Below are 19,583 nucleotides of genomic sequence, written 5' to 3'. Positions count from 1 at the left end.
GCTAAATCAGCGAATTCTGGGCCTGCCATTTATTAACTATTAACTATCTACTTTGGTGCAAACACCAGTTTAAGCCACAGTTCTTATCTATTTACAATGGGGACACATATTAATCTGTGCTTTTTTCATAAAGTGATGAAAAATATGATAGTAGACATTCTGTCACCAAGATGCCTTGGAATCTTGAAATAAGTCCTATTTTGTCAAGGTTTACTCCTTTAGCAGACTAAACAATCTGATTCAATTTATTCTCTATATTTCTTGGTGTTACAGTTATAGTTGTAAAGTTTTTTTTCAAAGAATACATCAATAATTCTTAATGTACAAGTCAAAACAATTTGCAATGCCAGTTTTTACCCTTGCCATCATTCAAACTTGCTTCTAGTGCTGACGATCCACTTTAAATAACAACTCTTAAATGGATCACAAAGTCACTGTAATGTTGCCTAACTTTGGATTCACTTTGAGATGCTTGTGAAATCACACCCAGGAACATCTTGATTGTTTTCATTATGAAACCTAATTATTATGGGGAGATTTCATTACTTTTGTCTTAGCCCCAAGCGGGGAACTTCAAGAGGTCTGTGAAGGCTGGATCACAGTATATGCTACACAGAACAGCAGAGGTTGAGCTGAGGAGAACTTGTTTACCAAAGCTGCCATGTTATCTTTCAGGTGTTGGAGAGTCCCTGGTTTAAAACAGGGGAATAACATGATAATGTTGTCTTTAAGAAATGTAAATCCAAGGGACAGAGAGTAGGTGGATTATAATGACATCCACCAGAATCACGTGGAGGGCTTATTCAAACAAAGGGTTTCACAAATTCCCAGGTGTTTTCTGGTCTGGGAACTATACTTTTGAGAACCATTGGGTTAAGGAACACAGAGTTTATTGGGTAGACTGATAAATAGCGTAGATAAAATACTAAAGAACATGCATCAAAATGGAGAGGAGGCAGGTGACTAGGTGATTGGTTACCAACGTATAGTTGGCCTGATTAAACATCTAAGAAGATTTCCCTCAATGTAACCAATTAGGTGATTATATAATGTTGATGCTGCTAACCAAAATAGAGACTCTAGGAGGTAGAGCAGTTGTTTATTTGTTTGTTTGTTTTGAGACATTGAGGTTAAGATGTCTGTGGAGAAAACCAAAAATTAAGTACGTGGATTTGGAACTTAGCAAACTCTTGGGTGAATGTAAATCACATTAACACCATGTTTACAAATGTAAGCCATATGCTTCTAGAAATAGTCTTCTTAACTCAAAGTCAAATAAAAGTTGTTTTATTACAAATATCATCAAAATTCAGAGCATTTGAGAGGTATTAAGCACTTTATAATTTTAAGAAATTAGCATTTATAAAAGAGTATTAGAAAAGAATTTATATTATATAGAAATTAGTAAATGATCACAAACATAGTTCCACTTGACATACTTAAATAATTAGAACATTAATCAATTAAACTATCAATGTTTGGCTGGAACATTTCTAAACCCGAGTCAACACATATTCTTTTGAGACTGGTTTTAGTTGGTGTAAGTTTAAGTAGTACAGTGTTTTGTTTTTGATGTTCATTTTCTAATAAAGGGGATACATAAATAAAAACAAAAAGGGAAAGAAAAAATAGAATGGCTTTCAATGTTCTTAGTGGATGCTGCTACATTGAAATTTTCATTTGTTGTAATGTATTTTACATCAGAAAGCAACCTGGAAGGATTGAGCAGGGGGAAGAGTGGGGGAGAGAGAGAGAACACTCATGGAGATGGACAAATGTGTAGTGATTGCTGGTGAGAATAGGGGGGTGGTGAGAGGTGGGGGAGGATATGGGAGCACAGAGACTTGACTTATGGTGGTGAACACACAGTACAGTGCACAGATGATGTGTTGTGGAATTGTGCACCTGAAACTTGCAGAATTTTGTGAATCAGTGTCACCCCAATAAATTCAATAAAAAGGAGAAAGAGAAGCAATCATGAATTTTAGAGAATACTTACATATGTAGTCTTTGATTACATTTTCTTATATAACATTTAATACAGTCATACAATCAAAAGATCAGTTCTTATGCTCTGAGATTGTTGTCCCACGGTCACACATAATGACTTAGGCAAGAGAGAGATCATGGGCATGAAGAACAAGGAAGCAGGCGAAAGCCAAACAGATACACAAAAACGTAGTTAGAATGGGAGTCTGGGAAACATAAGCAGAAAACTGGGAAAGTGGAGAGCCTGAGAAACTCAATTCTGGCTGATAGACCAGATTAAGGACATGAGGCTTTGAAAGGCACATTGCCTACAAAAAATAGGAGAAAGAGAAGGTGAGAACCTGATATTGGTGGCTTAGATGGGGCAAGATATAGAGTTGTAGAGAAGAAATGAAAAATAGACAGAGACTTAGCGAGGGAAGTCAAACACCCAGGAAAACTTAGGAGTGTCACAGTAAAGAGTAAGACAAAGGGAGTGGAAAAATATGGAAAAATGTATTGTCCTTCAATATAGGGGGAACAAAGATAGGAAGTCCGTTGGAATCCTATTGATGTGAAAATTTCCAAATAATAATTTGTCTCTATCACACAGTTGCCATATAATTTATTGTCATTTAATTTTTATCTTGTAAAAAGTGATTTTTCTCCTCTTGTTTCTTACTACATGATCTCTCTGTAGTTCAAGGGGTAAGCGCTAGTTGTTGAGGTAAAGCTATTGGTATTTCAAAATCCTTATAACATTGCATCTCAAAGGCCTGAGAGTATCACTGTGAGAAGCACACCTAATTTTCAGTTGGCTATTCTTGCATATAGGCATAAGCTATGGTGGTGATTATATCCCACAAAGGAAAAGAAATTCTTAGCACCTTTTTAATCCTACCTGAAGTATGACATTAAGAATAAACAAATAAAAAAAAAAAAAGAAAAATATCAAAGAAAACCAGGTAATGGCCTCTTAAAAATAAAGAGAACTCAAGTCTTTTCTCCTAATCTGAGATTCACTTCAGAGTAGGAAACTGGTTTCCAGGCTATGGTGCTGTTGTTGTTCCTACTAACTATGGTTGCTCATCTCTCCATAGAAGAAGGGAACATTCTATAACTTAGTTGAAATGTTACTAGACCCTAGAACCTTTGGTGGGTAGGTGTTAAAACCTAATGGTGAATAATATTGAGAATGAAGTACCAGCTACATTTCATCATGAACCTTCATTTTTGTGGTTGTCTCTTGATCCGATCAATATATCACACAAATACGGCAGAAACAGAATCTGCAATACCTAAGAAAAAAAGAAAATTGTTAGAATGAGTCTATTTCCTCTTTAAATGTCTTGTACATAGCAAATAAAAACAATTTTCATATGGGTTCAGAAAAAGTTAGCATCTACTAAGAAAATAATTTAACAGTATAAACATGGCAACCTAAAAAACAAACATTAGAAGAGATAACTAATATTTTTGTCTTAAGAAACTACAATATAACCCAAAATGACTCATTAACTGAGGCAAAATAATTTATAGAACTGTTTTTAATCAACTGGTTACAGTGAAAAGTATTACTATAAAAGTGATTTAGTATATTGGGAGCATACTGTGGACTAGATAGGTTTATAATTTTAATATATTCAAAGTATCTTCCTTCACATTTAGCTTGAAGTTTTAAACAGAAATTCATTACTCACCGCAAATATTGCCCCCCATTTTGACATAGGCATAGCCATCCACACCCCATGAACTTCCCCATGAGTTCCGCACAATCCAATATGGAGTGCTTCCTACAAAATGAAAAATGGTAACAAACGTGAAAAACCCCTATTTGTGTGAATACATGTTCACTTAAAGTTTATTTCTTGATCAGTATAGTAACTTTGACAAAACAATTAAAACTGTAATGGAAAGTTAACTTATGCTACCTAAGTACATTTGGACTATACTTAGTGTCAGCACTCCAATTAATGGAAAAATACATTTGAATTCATTTCACTTAATACAGGGCCTGCATAAAATGAAAACACACACATTTTTAAGGCATTAGAAAATGGGAAAAAAATAATTTTTAGATATATGTGATAAAATAATAAGCACTTCTATTTTCTCAACAATTATCCTAAACACTACAGATGAAAAATGCACATTATTTAAATCAATAATTATCATAACTTTAACAAATTATCCACTAAAATTGATAGGGAGAAACATGATGGGGTCATTTATACCTGGAGGTCTTTTGAAAAGTTGTAAATGTCCTTAGGAGGTCATAGACATAACAAGAGCAAGTTTTAACTTTTTAAAGGATGGCAATCATTTGTCAATCACCCTAGGCTAGAAAGCAATTGATCAAGTCTTATCAGCACTTACCTGTTTTATCAAACCCAGTTATGATCACTGCATGATTTGCTTCGCCACTGGAGCAATGATGCTGTATTATCCCTCCTAGATAATCTTGCCAGCTCATTGCATCTACTATCCCTACCAAAGGACCAAAGGTAAGAAGTGCTTTTGCCATTTGGTCTTCTTGGTCACTACCAAAGGAGAAAATATGTTTAAAGAGTTTAGTTTTTCAGGTAAGTATATTTTATAAAAATAATCTCTTTAATCTTTGTATGAATACAAGTGGGTTTGGTTTGTAGTTACAGATGATCTAAACAATGGAGGCTAAAAGAAGTCTGGGATATTGGCAGTTCAGGACTGCAGTGGGGCTACAGGATATCAGGAACCTGGGCTCCTTTAATTTAATTATTCTCCCAGTTGAGGTGTCCATTCCCAAGGTCAATTAATGGTCCAAGATGGCTGCAGGGGCTCCAGCCATTTAACACATATTTTACCAGCAGGAAATAGAAAGGAGAGGTGCTATATTCCTGTTGAGACTTCTCGGGAGTAACACACCCATTTCGCATATATCTGCATGGTTCTCATTGGCTAGAACTCAGTCATATGGCTAAGTCTAGATTCAAGGAAGATGGTGAATGAAGTTTTGCAACTGGCATGTGAAGTGTTGAGCTCTGATATAAAGATTCTTTTAATAAGGAAAGTGGAAAGACTGGATACATAAAAATATCTCTGCCATACCATGAGAAAATCAAGAGACTGATCAATTTATGTTAGTGAATGTCAAATACAGAAGTTATAGGGAAAGGTTACCCCAAAGTGGCAATTAAAATTATATGACAGAAGAAATGTTAAGATACCACACTACTAGATAGTGAGGACTGCAAAAGACACAGTTATTGCTTTCACATATGGACATCTGTTGATAAATCTTATGTTACACAACATTTGGCCTTCATTGACCTTGGAAGTATGTGAGTAAACCATTATTTACATTTCTAAAGGCCAGCTTTGGGGGTGAAGGACACTATAACCAAGTTATTGATATTTTAGGCCGGCCATGAAGACAGTATTTGGTAGTTTATTGACGTAGCAAGACTTGGGTGGATTAGTGGCTTGAAAGAGTATATAGTCCTTCATCATGCCCAACTAGATAGACATCAGTTCTTACCAAGAAAATAGCTTCTCCACAGACGAGGAAAAAAAGCTGAATGAGTAACAGTGGAAATAACTGAAATAGAAACTACACATTCACTCTACACATTTATTTATTACCTTTAAACTTGAAGATCTATTTTTGGGGATCTATGACCAGTCATTTCTAATTTTTGCTACTGTAATAATAATTGGTATTCATTAACATCACCCTGAGACAGGCAAAATTATATAATTCTTAAAAGGCATCATGGTGGGGTATAGGCCTTGAAGTTCTCTGTACTTGGTTCAAATTCCAGCCATACTCTGGAATCATTCCACCTACCTTACAGAATCAATACAAGGAAAAAATTGTAAGTGTAAATGTTGTAGCATGCCTAACACAGTATCTTCTAGGTGTTTCCTTCCCTTATTTCAAAGTTATTTAATAAACTAATTTTGAGCAGCATAGGTTTTAGTGTATAATATATATTTTATTGTATTCAATTAAAAAAAAACCATTCTGTAATCCAAATATGATAATCCCACTGTTTCATTTTGTCCTCTTTAGAAACTATTACATCTAACACACCATACATATTTTCATTTGCTTTGTTTGTTGTCTGACTCTATCACTAAACTATAGTCCTGAGGAAGGGTTTTTGTCAGTTTTGTTCACTGCTGAATCTCTAGAACTTGAAACAGTGTTCAGTAAGTATTTGAGTGAATGAATGAATAAATCAAAGAAAGGTCTTCCTGAACAATCTATCACAGTTAGTTTAGCATTCATTGTATTATCAGAGTTTAATGTTCAGTGTAAACATAAAGATTTTTTTAGGGACCTCTTTCTTTTAAATCAAAGGGTTGGATAAATCATGTTTCGGGCCCAGTGCCAGTGACCTTTGAATATTTTCTCTCTTACTCGTCAACTCAGACAAATGCCTCTGAGTCTTTTGTTTCTTCCTGCCTTTCTTAGTTCACTACCCATGACAAGGGATTCCCTGAATTTTTTTCTAGTGATACTTTGAAAATTGTGCCTTCTTGTACACACACTTCACTTATACTTGCAAGAAACTGAGCGCTTACAGAGGCATACGTTCTCATTTTACAAAATGTGTTATCTTTACCCTCAAAGGAGATGCTGACCACTGTACTCAGTGACACTGCACATGTTATAGATCCAGCGTAGCCTGCCATCTATGGAATTGAGGCTTTCTGGTGTACAGTTCCTGCAGTCTCTCCGAGAGCCCTTGTTGTGGGCAGGAGCCGTGTTGACAATCTGCCAATCCTCTGACATACTTATGCTTATTTAGACAGGCTCCATTTTGTTTAAGGGTCCAATGTCACCCTTGATTCCCTTCATATCCCATGGGTAGACACCATTTGGATGAAGAGATTTTTTTTATATTCAGTACCAGTAACTTAGAGGGCAGTCAGTCACCCCATCCAAAGTTAATTTAATTTCTCTGTATTCTCTGTTTCAAAAGACTATGCAAAGCTCCCTTCATATTAAAAAAGCAAACAAACAAACAATAAAGCCAGGTTTGGGTTGCCTTTCTCTGTTTTTATCAGCTCTGATCACGTGTTTCGCACTACATTGAATGGTCACAATGGTTCTCTCACCAGCATTGAGCTTTTTGTATAATTTGAAAGCATTTTTTAATGATTGTTCTCCCCTGAACCTGTTCACTCAACTTGCCCTTCAAGTTCTGACACAAATTCTCTTTCTCAGCCTTTTCTTATCTATCTCTCACTTCCTTTGTGCTTATATAGGACGTGCTACAGAATCTATCTCCAGTAATACATTCCTCCTTGTTTCAAATGTCGAAGTTTCAATTTATGATTTTCTTATAGCTGGTGGCTTGAAACGCATGGAACATAGAGGATGTTCAAAAAAATGATTCCTGGTAAGTAAACTGCTTGATATTAGCTGGAGCCTCTATACAAGGCCATTTTCCATTGATTTCAACAGGAGGATTAAAAATACCAATGGTAATTATGACACCTAGAGTTGGTAAGAGGAAGGTGGTTAATATAAATTCTACCTTTAACTGGATTTAATTTATTAATTTAAGCTTTATGTTTTTATTATAATAACACATTGATCATATTTAAGAAACAACATCCCTAGCACTCCATGGTGATTGGCATTTAGTCTCTCTAGTAGAAAGTAGGTTTGAAAACAATTACAAATATGCAGTGAAGCCTTCAATCAAGTTATTAATTCTGAATAGTCAATAGATCATAAATTAAGAAATAGGAAGGAAATCACAGTAGAATAAGACATTTACCTGAAGTCATGTGCAGAATAACCTTTGACTGAAAATCCAGAATGTGAATCAGAAAAGTAATGGCACAGGCCATTCTGTGCTTTAAATGGGTATTCTGAATCTCTCACCAGTTTTACTTGCGTCTAAAAAGAAAATAATCACCCAAAATGTTCTCTGTCAAGCAGTTATTTGAAAAGTCAAACAGAACTTTCTGCAATGTGTCAAAATAAAATTCATCTTGGCCACACCTTCATCATGTGGGTATTCTTTGGGTAATAAGATCTGAAGTTCAATTTTTAGGGGTTTGTTATGGACCTCCTAGGCAATTAGTCATTATCTTTCTTTCTCCCTTATTCTTGTTTTTCCTGTATCCTCCTTCCTTGGAACCTCTATCCATCTAAAATTAAAGTCTTGTCATTTTCTTTGGATATTATAATAGGGTAACCCACTTTCCTTCAGGGCTTCTGGTTCTATATTAGCAACTCTTTGAGATTCACTCAGTACAGTGGTTAAGGCACAGGCAGTGGTTAGATTCAAGCATTTTTCTGTCCTCTAATCTCTGTGCCTTTCATCAGGCATATGTCACTTATTTTATAGTTATCTATACACAGTCCTCCTTTTCTGAATGTTAAGGGACAGGACACAATTCATTGTTGCCCATAATATAGAGCAGCTTTTGGCATTCAGTGATTCAACTACAGCAAGTGATTAAGGGAAGGATATTTGAGTTTGGGGAACTCTAGTTTGACAACCTTTTAGAAAACATAATAGCACCCTCATTGGGTGGTTTCACACAACTGATGCTGGATCTAGGGCAATGTCAGAAAGTATCCTAAGAACACTAAAGGACAATGTGGTATAGTGGATAAAAATGTCCAACGGGAAGTAGGGGCCTTAAGGCGCAATTCTGGCTCAGCCACTGATTTGGCAGTATAATCTCACATCTTCATCTATATAAAGAGTTACTAAATTAGATGATCTAAAATATCCCTTTCAATCTTAATATTCAGAAATTCTATGGAAATGGATAGTCATAAGTTTTCTTCTTTCTAGGTCACTATTTGACATGTATCTGCAAAAAAAAAAAAAATTACCTACTAAGAAATGTTCAGAAAGAAACATAAATAATTTTGGGAAAACAGATCTCAGGTAAGATTTTCCCCTTTTAATATTAATGGCTGACTTGCCTAGAAGCAATTAATTTTAAAATCTGATTAGAACAAGCTTTGGTCATCTAAATTTCAAAGTAAGTGGGAGTAAATTGTTTGAATTAGGAGCACACATTAAATAAGCAAAAGAGGAAACAAAGTTTAAAAGTCACCTTATTAAGCCATTTCAAAGCATTGAGAGTAGACCCTCCATTGCAGCCATAATTATTATATGAACAATCAATGACCTGCTGCACACTTAGGTCTTCCAAAGGCTTCCCTTTTATTGCATACGCTGATTCCACTGCGCCAACCACGCTGAAGGCCCAGCATCCTCCACACTGTTTTAAAATAGAAACAAAATAGCATTTTTTATCAAACACTGTCCAGACCAAGTTTACCAACATTTTTCAATATCACAAGTTACCAGATCAAGTGAGCAGAGTCTGGAGGCCTACAAAAATATAAACGCTCATCTTTTTGATTTCCAAATTGAAAAAAGAAAAGGAAACCAAAATTCTCTTGTAAGTATCAAAATTCAATAATTAATGAAAGGTAAATTGGTATATCACTACTGCAAATTAGATAATGCAAGATAAAAGTAAATTTTAGAGACTGAGAAAACAGACTGGTGTTACTTTTAAAGGCTAGTCAGTTCATTCGACAGGTGATGTCTGTTTCTGAGAAGCAAACCAATTCCTACCCTGTTCTCCAGTCCCCCATTGCTCCTGCCTCAATGTTTCTGTGCCATCCGCCATCTCCATCACTAAGGAGGTGATGTGGGGAAGTGAAGTGGGGGTGTATGTTGTATACATTTGTTCATTATTTGACAGACACGGGGGTCGAATGAGTTACTTTTTAAGCTATCAGGATGTCAGCATGTGCATACTATAAATGCACATGAAATGTCCTAATGATAGGAAACCGTATTAGTCATTCCTCATTCAAACGTTGGCTGGCAATCTTCCTGATTCTGGATCAATTAACTTGTTTTTATGAGACAAACTAGAACAAAAGAATAAAAGGTGGGTCCTGAAAGAAAGGGGGGTGATGGAGCAAATGGAATCATGCACAAGAAAGGCAGAACCATGGAAAAGACAGAGGCGGGAGTAGGGTTTGGAATTGGGTAGAACTGACCCAATCATAGGACCATGTGCTGCAGAGTTATGCAAAGAAAGAAAGAACAAGTTGCCTTCATGGAGGGAAGTTTTGAGCAACTTTATGGACTTAAGTGGACTTTTATGTCTAGATCCCCAGTACGTACTGCGTGGTTAAACATTTACCTGCATAGACTGCAGGACCTTCACCGTGAGAAATGTGAATAGAGGTTGCTGAACGCTGTATCTACAGTGAGCGTTAGTGAAGCTGCCTTTGGCTTCTCTAGGAGGGCAGTATATTCCTTTAATTAAAGAGTCCTAATTAAAAGTTCCCCTTTAATAGAATGTAGACACTCCTTCGAGGGTTAGAGGTCAGACTATTTCACACTGATTATGAATCCAATAACAAAGCACATGATTTAGTGATAAAAATTTAATTCACAAAAATAAATATAGGACTGGGAAAGAAAAAGGAGCACCCTAAATCAGTGGTGACTGAGAAACTGCAAGGACTAGAATATTTGCCAGACTCTCAGATGGGTACTATATTTATCAGGGTCATCACTTTGTAAGTTATACAAATGTCTAATCAGTATGTTGTACACCTGAAGGCAATAGAATATTGTATGCCAACTGTAATAAAAAAATTTTAAAAAGGGGAGGTTGAATGACCTGTTACCATTTCCACTGCAGATAAATTGAGACTATAGCCACATGGTTAGGGAATTGACTTTCCCTGGTCAGCTGACATTCCCTGTGCTGAAGCTTTTCCTACATTCTTTTTTTAAGTGTGTCACTCAGTGTAACACATTTTTTAATGTTGTACTCTAAACCTCATTTCTCCCATAATCGCTTTCATTTTTTCTGCACGGTTTTGCACAGGTGGTGATTTTTAGGAATATATGTATATGTCACATGAGAGCAAAAGTGACTGCATTTCTAAGGGTCACAGATGGAAAGTGTATGATCTTTTAGGGGGTAGGGTTTTCCTTTGGAGCTCAAGGGATAAGGCCTGAGAACCCAAGAGGCCCGGTTAGACTGTCACTAAATGTATCTGGTATCCTGTTACTTTTTTCAATGTCGTTTCCCTTTTAGTAGGAGTTTAGTTTCTCCAGCCCTCCATCTGCCACTGTACAGAAGCTTTGGCAACTGTGGCGTAGCTACTGGGAAGCACTCTGAGCCAGTGTGCTGGTGGCGATGATAATTAGTGAGATAACACATCAAGGATGGTTTATCTCAAAAGTTGGGCTTTGATGTCTGCCTCCCATTCCACCAGAGTCTCATCTTACTACCATTTTTTAAAATGATTGGGGTGTGATTATTACAATAGGTAATAAACAATGGGTTCCATTTCAAGTGTGATTGAACTTGACCTCACAGGTGGCTTCCCATGCTAAGATGATTTTTAAAAAAAAACAACACAAAAAACCCTAAAACTTACGGCCTTCTGGTTTCTCACTAGTGTTACAACATGCTTGTCTCTCCAGTCAAATCTTAATGGCAAAGACATGTTGGAGATGGGCTCTGGCACTTCTGTTGAGTATCTGGGAAATGTGAAAGCTCTGCTTCTTAAATAAATAGCTAAATAGAAACACGAAATGAAAAGACAACAATATTAGATTATAGGAAGGACCCCTTAAGGTTCTTTGTGTAGGAACTTGTCAAACAGAAACAGTAGCTTTCAAGTAGAGTCTGCCATTTGTGATTTTTCTGTGCTTTTCCCATAACATGAAATGCAGTCAACTGGAAGTTATAAAAGGTAAGAATTCTTACAATAGAGCTGGAACTGCCACATAAAATGACTTGTTTGAAAGAACCAGGTCAATAATAAAAATGAGTATAATTGGTATCATTTGTTTTATCATAACCCATGGAATCATGGGTAACTTGAATAGAAACAGCATTAAACAGTACAGAAGGAATGAGGTGTTCATTGTCCCTACAGCCCCATGAAAATGTCTCACATGTATAATATTTAGTTCTTAAGCTATAATTAGAAGAGTGGCCATGAATTTATTTTTCTGTCAGCACCTAGTACATACTTGATACTTAGTATTTAATAAATTGTTAACTATTTCTCAATTTTCTAGGTTCACAATTAAACAATTCCTCAAAAATTAAGGAAACAAGTTAAAATCAGGAAACCAATCAACTAATAGCACTACCACACCATACCTTTAAATTCTTCAGGAAACAAATATGAAAACTGGTTTATTCCATAGATGGCAGTGGAATTTTCACTAGGAAATAAGGAATTCAAATATCGATGTCTATTAAGACTTTCCTAGAAGAAAAAAAAAAGGTAATTTATATTACCTATGTTAACTTTCCAAAGCAATTTGTGTATAAATATTTGGAGAAATTCTTCATGTGTGAAAGTAGAGCTTCATTTATTTCCAGCAGATCACAATGAAAGGTTTGTATAAGAAAATGAGACCAGGACTTCCAGCCAAGATGGAGGCATAGACAGACACACTGCATCTCCCTCCACAACCAGGAAGGAATACAACTACCTCAAAACTAGAAACAACCCAAAGTTCCAGAAAATCTAACTACACAGAAGTCCAGCAAACAAAGATATAAAGAAGAAATAGTCATCCAGACAGGTAGAAGGGGCAGAGCCGGGGTGGAGAGGATGCGGTGTGGTGGTGGCAGCAGCTGCAGCAGCGGAAAGCGCAGTCACACGTTTTAAAGAGTCAGGAGGGACACCTGGGGAACATTCCCAGCTCCTCACTGGACCTCACAGCTCAAGGTCCCAGCACTGGGGAAAATCAAGCCTCATTGCTTCTGACTGTGCAGACCAGAGGGGGTTGGGTGGAGGCAGAAACTGCCAGTCTCTCAGCAGAGTCTGCTTGTTTAAAGGGCCCTCGTGGTCCTAGAACATCTGCAGACCCACCCACTATGGGAATGATGGCCAGGGCAGCAGCTAGAGGGGCACCAGTCTGGTGCGGAAGTGGGAGAGGTGCCTGAAAAAGGGGTGAGTGCTGCGAAGGCAGCATTGTTCCCTCTCAGATCCCTCCCCCACATGCAGTGCCACAACGTGGTGAAACAGGTCACTCTGTACTGATGAATCCCTAAGGCTCTGACCCTTACAACATAACAGGAGCAACAGTTCTACCTGGAATGCAGGGGCAAATACAGGAGCCTGTCAGAATGAGGAGACAGAGAAGTATGGCCCAAAAGGGGGAACGGATCAAGGTTCCTGTGGGAGAATGGAGTGACGAGGAGATAGCCAACCTAACAAACAAGGAGACAGACAACCTAACAGATGCAGAATTCAAAACATTGGTGATAAAGATGCTCACAGGCTTGACAGATATGCTTGAGTACGGCAAACACATAAAAGAAGAAGTGAAGGCTATGCTGAGTGAAACAAAGGAAAATCCACAGAAAACCAATGGTGAAGGGAAGGAAACTGAGGTTCAAATCAATGATTTGGAATATAAGGAAGAGAAAAACAGTTAACCAGTGCAGAATGAGGAAGCAAGAATTGAAAAAAAATGAGGAAAACTTCCCAAATTTTGCAAAGGAGATGGACATACAGGTCCAGGAAGCATGGCGGGTCCCAGACGAGCTGGACCCAGAGGGGACCACACCAGGATGAATCATGATAGAGATACCAAAGGTTAAAGATAAAGACAGAGTCCTGGGGGCAGCAAGAGAGAGGCAGAGAGTTGCCTACAGGGGGGTACCTATAGGACCATCAGCTGATTTCTCAGAGAAATCACTTTGCAGGTAGGAAGGGACTGGCAAGCAGTATTCAGTGTAATGAAAGGCAACCTGCAACCGGGATTACTCTATCCAGCAAGGCTATCATTTGGAATGGAAGGGCAGATGAAGTGCTTCCCAGACAAGGTGAAGTTAAAGGAGCTCATCATCAACAAGCCATTATTATATGAAATGTCAAAGGGACTTACTTAAGAAAAAGAAGATCAAAACTATGAACACTAAAATGACAACAAACTCACAACTATCAACAACTGAATCTAAAAAAGAAAAACAAAATTCAACTAAGTAAACCAGAATAGGAACAGAATCATAGGTAATGGGATCATTTGGAGAGTTATTAGCTGGGAGTGGGGAGAGGGAGAAACGGGGAAATGGTGCAGGGACTAAGATGCATAATTGGTTGGTACCAAATAAACAGGGGGATGTAAGAATAATATAGAAAAGGGTGAAGCCAAAGAACTTATATGCACGACCCATGGACATGAACTAAGGGTGATGGGATTGCTGGAGGGAAGGGGTGTACTGGGCAGAGGGGAGCAAAGGGGGAAAAATTGGAACTACATAATCAATAAAATACACTAAAAAAAAGGAAAATGAGACCATATTTATAAATGTTTTATATTAGAATTACTATCTGATTTCAGGTATATTTTTGAGTCTGGGGAAGGTATGTCTAATCCATTTGTAACTCATCTTCACTAAGCACATTGAGAGCACTAGATAAATGTTTGTTTAACACAGTGAAAAAATAAATTGCAAATAAGCACTAAGCACTAGATACAAGTGGAAATTGTCACCAATACACACTCATGCAGTTAAACAATTATGAATTTGGAAAGTGTGTCTTCTTCATCTTTGTGTTTCCCAACATTAAGTAATGAAGCATGAGAAAGGAAATGAGTAAGTAATGAATAAATAAATCCGATTCTATCTGAGCTTTATATAATCTCTATTTCATTTAATGAACATCACTTTGTGAGAGATGGAATCCTGGAAATGATTCAGGAAGAGAGGCTGGTCTATCTGGTGGGAAAATATGACCATTATTTACAGATTCCTCAGCTTTTGTGGTAATTTATCTTAGGCTTGTCTTTTGTGTGAACATGCCTCAATTTCCTCATACTATCAAATTGTGCAGTATAAATAAAATATTCAAGGGACCACCACCATTTGGTACATTTCCAACTCTATCTCTTCTATATTAGTTTATGCATGTATCTGTCTACTGTGTGTCTCTGTCTTAAACCCATAAGCAAAACACATCAGTCTAGGGCATGTCCCCCAACCTTCCTTTACTCTCTCCTTCACTTAGGGTAAAAGCTTCACTGAGGTCAGACAGCTCTCCTTGACCCTCTACCCATTTGTTCTCACAATCATTGATCCTGTAATAAGGGGGGTGGAGGGAAGAAAGTGAAGTTACAGATTGTTTTCATAGTAAAATAATGGTATCAATATATCCAAAAATATTTATTTCCTATTTGTTATAATGGTAGAATATACCATTATAAATGTCCACCTGACATTTAAATTTTAAAACATCATGTATTTCATTTATGGAGTGAACTATTCTTTCAAGTCACTTTTCTGGTCTACTTCAATTCTTGCTGTTAAAGCAGATTTCATAGAATCATCACAAACTGAGTCTATATATTGAGCTCTGACTCCTCATCATATTAACAACTTGTCATAGAATCGACATAGGAAAGGATCAATTACAATAGCATATATTCTTAACATAAGAAATAGAGCGTAACAGTGATCAACTATATAGTAAAGACCCCTAAAGCCATATAAAATGTTTAAATGAAGGACTTGAACCTTAATATCATTTATGAAAGAAAAGATGTAAAGGTTTTACTACTGCTAAGATCAGCACAGTTCTTACGTGCTTTTAATTTTTTTCACAGTGGGTTGTGAGATGGAAGGGAGATTGGGAAGCTGGGTGAAAAGGAGAAGGGATTAAGAAGCATACATCTGCAGCTACAAAAGTCATGAGGAAGTAAAGTACAGCATAGGTAATATAGTCAATATTGTAATAACTATGTATGCTGTCAGAGGGGTGCAAGACTTATCAGGAGGATCATTTTCTAAATTATATAAACGTCTAATCATGATGTTGTACACCTAAAACTAATATAACATTGACTTTCAACTGTAATTAAAAATAAAAATTTAGTTAAAAAAAGATCTAAAGTCCTGAGGAATACACAGGAAACATATTAGCAATTTTGAAAGGTGCAAAAGTTTGAAAAACAAGTGAATCATTTGAAAAACGGGAGCTGATAAAATCAAAACACCCTTTAAACAGATTTGGTGAAAAATAATTACCTTTACATATTTTTGTTTTAACTGAATGTGTTTAATTGAACAAATTAAATAAGACCTAGCAGATTCCTGTCTGGAAGGGGGAATCTAGGGCGAAAGAATCTGAAATTATCTTACGATTATAAAACTAGGAAAAACATGCCGTTTTGTCATTAATATTTCATACTAAAGCTCTCTAACCAACCTAATTTATACTTAGCCAACGGGTCTGTTCCAGAGTTTTAACGCTGGGGTAAAATCTAAACATAATTATGAAGCCTTTTCAGAATAAACTGAAAAAGAAATCAAACCCTTTCCTTTCTCTAAACCAGTCTCCACCAAGTCATTGACTTGGTGAACTTTTAAGGCCATGCACGAGTCTAAGGAGCCCCACAACAGGAAAATCAACTGGCAAGGTTCTACCACCAGCTTGCTCAATCATGCAGGCTCTTTACAAAATTCTGATCCCAGAGGGAACTGACCAGCGCCCTCCTGTGGAAGAAAAATTCAGGTTTCTTCCGCTTAGTCCCGGTTCCTGTAACTGTGAAGTGGGACAGCTTTGGAAGCAGTGTGAATCAATCTCCATGGGGTTCTGCTAAAAGGGGGAGCTTCTTCTATTCGAGAACACTTTGCACATATCCATTGATTACTTGGGGAGCATCGTATAAGTCCAGAGCGGCAAAACTTTAATGGAAAATCAAATATCTGAATTAGCGAAGGCAGAGGAGAGAGCGAGACCCAGGCACGTGGGGGACGCAGGGAGAAGTTCGGGGGTGTAACCTCAGCTCAGAAACCCTAGCCCATCACAGAGCTGTGGGCAAGGGGATCCCCAGGAGTCGCGGGGCTCGGTGACCCCTCTCCCCCAGCCCAGACTGGGGACAGGAAAGGGCGAGAAGGTAACAAACAAGGAGGCGCGCGCTCGGTACCCGGAAGGCGGCCTCCTGTCGCTCGCGGCTCCGCTGTCCAGTCGGGGTGAAGGTGGCACCGGGAGGCGCTCCACGGCCACCGCCGCAGCACCAGCAGCAGCACAGCAGCCAGAGCCTCCCGAGCGCCCGCAGCTCCATGCCCGCGCTGCTGAGGCCGCAGACACCGCCCGCGGGTCTTTCCTTTTGGTTCTTCGGCTCCTCCTCTTCCCGAGGTTTGGGGATCAGGAGCAGCGGAGCGGGGTGTGCGGGCCTATAGACTGTCACTGCCTTAGTCCCCGTTGCTCTGGGCCAGGGAATCCGCTTAGCTGCAAGCTGTTGAGATTCTCCCTGCTTTGGGGGCGGGAAGCAGCAGGCACATACATGACCACGTGCTTTCCGGTTTCGTTTCCCATCTATTAGAGAAAAGCTTTCTTATACAGCAACACGAACATATAAACTATTGAGTAGCCGGAACTTCCAGAATTAAGTCTTTTATTGCTCTTCCTTTTATGTCAAATGGAAAGATTCAGGCAGTAGTTGAATTTAACTTGACCTTCATCGTGTTGTTGCTTCTGCAATGGTCCCTCACATTCAGAAACTAACTCTGAAAGAATATTTGTGAATTTAGACGGAGATATTAATTCAGCAGGCATTTGTTTAGCAATATGTTAAAAAACATTACTGTTGTGGAAATAGTGCAGGATTTCTTGATTTATTATATTATGGCCATTTAGAAACTCTCGAAGTCGGTTTCTCCAGTTGCACAGGAAGATAGAGAGAGCACTTCTTTCTTCAATTTATGGTAAATTTTAAATAAAGTAATCCACATAAAACACTTTGTATGATGCCTGGCACATTTTAAATGCTCCGTGTTCGCTATTTATTTTATTTTTAAGGTACCTCCCCTCCTCTCCCCATTTTATTATTGTTACACTGCTTTCCACCCCCTCAGTTTAGTACACAATATTCCATTTTCATGCTTTCTTTATGTTTCTATTTTTTTCTAAACATTTTCATTTCATAGTAACCGAGTCCTAGAGAATGGACCACAGAAGGGACAAAAGTAATGTTCAAATCAGTTAACATCCCAATATGGCAACATCTTAAGTTAAGGATTTTCTGGTGGAAGGGGAAACTGGGTGGCTCCAAACATCCACTGTCACAGGATCTGAGTGACTCTTAGAACAGTTCAGCTGTTTCTCAAATTTAAAGTGCACAGAACACCTAAATCTATTATAAAATAATATTGAGTGCCAACTGTAATTAAAATATTATATATATATATATATAAAGTGCACAGGAAATGCAAATTCTGATCCAGTGGTTCTGGAGTGACTCCTAATTCTGCTTTTCTAACACACTGCGAGGCTGCTGCTGCCTCTGGTAGCGCAGGCCACACTGGGAGCAGCAAGCAGTACGCCACTGCTACTGTTTCTCCAGTTTTCCTCACGCGGGGGAAACTGGGAAGAGAGTTGGAGCAACTACATCCAAGAAAATTCTGTACACCTTTCTGGTCATTCCATCTCTGCTTATTTCCTTGCAAAGAGAGTTGTCACTACTCAATAGTACTGGGCCTCAGTACCAGCTACATAATTTGCATACCCAGTGTAAAATGACAATGGAGACCGTGTCTCCATGCATTATTAATAATTTCAAGACAGAAACAGTAGGGACTTAAACCAGGTGATGGATCTTTCTAAGCACAGGGTCCTGTGTGACTGCACAGGCTGTATACCCATGAAGGCAGCTCTACCGGGTCTTTTTATTATAACCTCTTCCATACGATGCTTCCAGAAGTCTTCAAAATTGATGCCATGACCCTCATAAACTTTTTAGGACACCATCTGACTTATGTCTTTAGTTTTTACCTAGGTACCTAAAATCATGCTATTCTTTGATGCAAAATCAGTAATAAAAATTAAATCTGTCTGCTCTGAGCATTAAGAAGAAAGACTTGGAAGCTTTTTTACATGCATATTTGATGAGATATATTGTTCTTGGAATACATGGTGATAAAGATTTCATTTAGACAGTGAGTTCAGAGATCAATGTTGATGTCAACTTCAGTAGTACTTCTGCTCTAATCCCATACTTGTAAATCACCCAAGCTAATACTTAAAAATACAAACAAACAAACAAAAAACACAGATTTTCATTCAGATCACAGCTACCATTTATTGACAACCCACTCAGTCAGAAAATTTAATCATAGGCAGTCGTCCTTACCCAAGCATAAGCGGTGGTGTAAAAAGCCATTAAAGTAAATCTGCTTCCTATGCTTACATCAGCAACTATTTATTGAGCCCTTATTAAGTGCCAGGTATTGTTCAATGTAATGAGGATCCATCAGTGCATAAATGACTAAAGAGACAAGATTTCCACCCTCACAGAACTGGCATGCAGTGAGCAATGGCATGCAGAAAATTGAGGGTAAGTGTTATGGGGCAATAACATGGTATAAGGAGACTCAGGTGTGTGAAGGGCTGGGGTTGCAATTTTATGTAAGGTGTTTAGGATAGATCTCCCTGCAAAGGAGACATTGGAGCAAAGACTTGAAGGAGATGAGAGCGAGATATTCTGATATTTGGGGAAGAAAAACTAAGATGGAAGAAATAGAGGAAAGGCTTTGAGATGAAAGTGTGCCTGACATGCTCCAGAAATATAAAAGTAGTCCGTGTGGAT

At 37.9% G+C, this 19,583-nt stretch overlaps 1 protein-coding gene across 1 annotated transcript; it reads right to left on the bottom strand.

Annotated features, from left to right (window-relative positions):
* Positions 1-1,271: 1,271 nt before the first annotated feature.
* On the bottom strand, positions 1,272-17,261 carry CTSO (cathepsin O). Its single transcript, XM_090288962.1, has 8 exons — positions 16,923-17,261; positions 12,139-12,247; positions 11,405-11,544; positions 9,040-9,207; positions 7,740-7,861; positions 4,345-4,508; positions 3,669-3,761; positions 1,272-3,266 (listed from the first exon to the last, which is right to left on the bottom strand). Exons 1-8 carry the CDS (start codon positions 17,058-17,060, stop codon positions 3,232-3,234), a joined length of 969 nt encoding a protein of 322 aa, XP_090145088.1. The 5' UTR covers positions 17,061-17,261; the 3' UTR covers positions 1,272-3,231.
* Positions 17,262-19,583: the final 2,322 nt, after the last annotated feature.

The sequence above is a fragment of the Furipterus horrens genome, unplaced genomic scaffold, assembly GCF_987537825.1.
Source record: "Furipterus horrens unplaced genomic scaffold, mFurHor1.1.pri manual_scaffold_10, whole genome shotgun sequence".
Taxonomy (NCBI): domain Eukaryota; kingdom Metazoa; phylum Chordata; class Mammalia; order Chiroptera; family Furipteridae; genus Furipterus; species Furipterus horrens.
The sequence above is the reverse complement of the archived record's forward strand: the minus strand, read 5'-3'. Positions and strand labels throughout refer to the sequence as shown.

What these genes read in the sequence shown, in the direction of transcription:
- CTSO (XM_090288962.1), bottom strand. Translation starts at nt 17,060, where the DNA reads ATGGAGCTGCGGGCGCTCGGGAGGCTCTGGCTGCTGTGCTGCTGCTGG. An exon ending in GTTTCCTGAAGAATTTAAAG is followed by an intron (nt 11,545 to 12,138) that starts GTATGGTGTGGT and finishes GTTTCTATTTAG; the next exon opens with CTATTTATTTAAGAAGCAGA. An exon ending in TAGTGAGAAACCAGAAGGCC is followed by an intron (nt 9,208 to 11,404) that starts GTAAGTTTTAGG and finishes ATTTTAAAACAG; the next exon opens with TGTGGAGGATGCTGGGCCTT.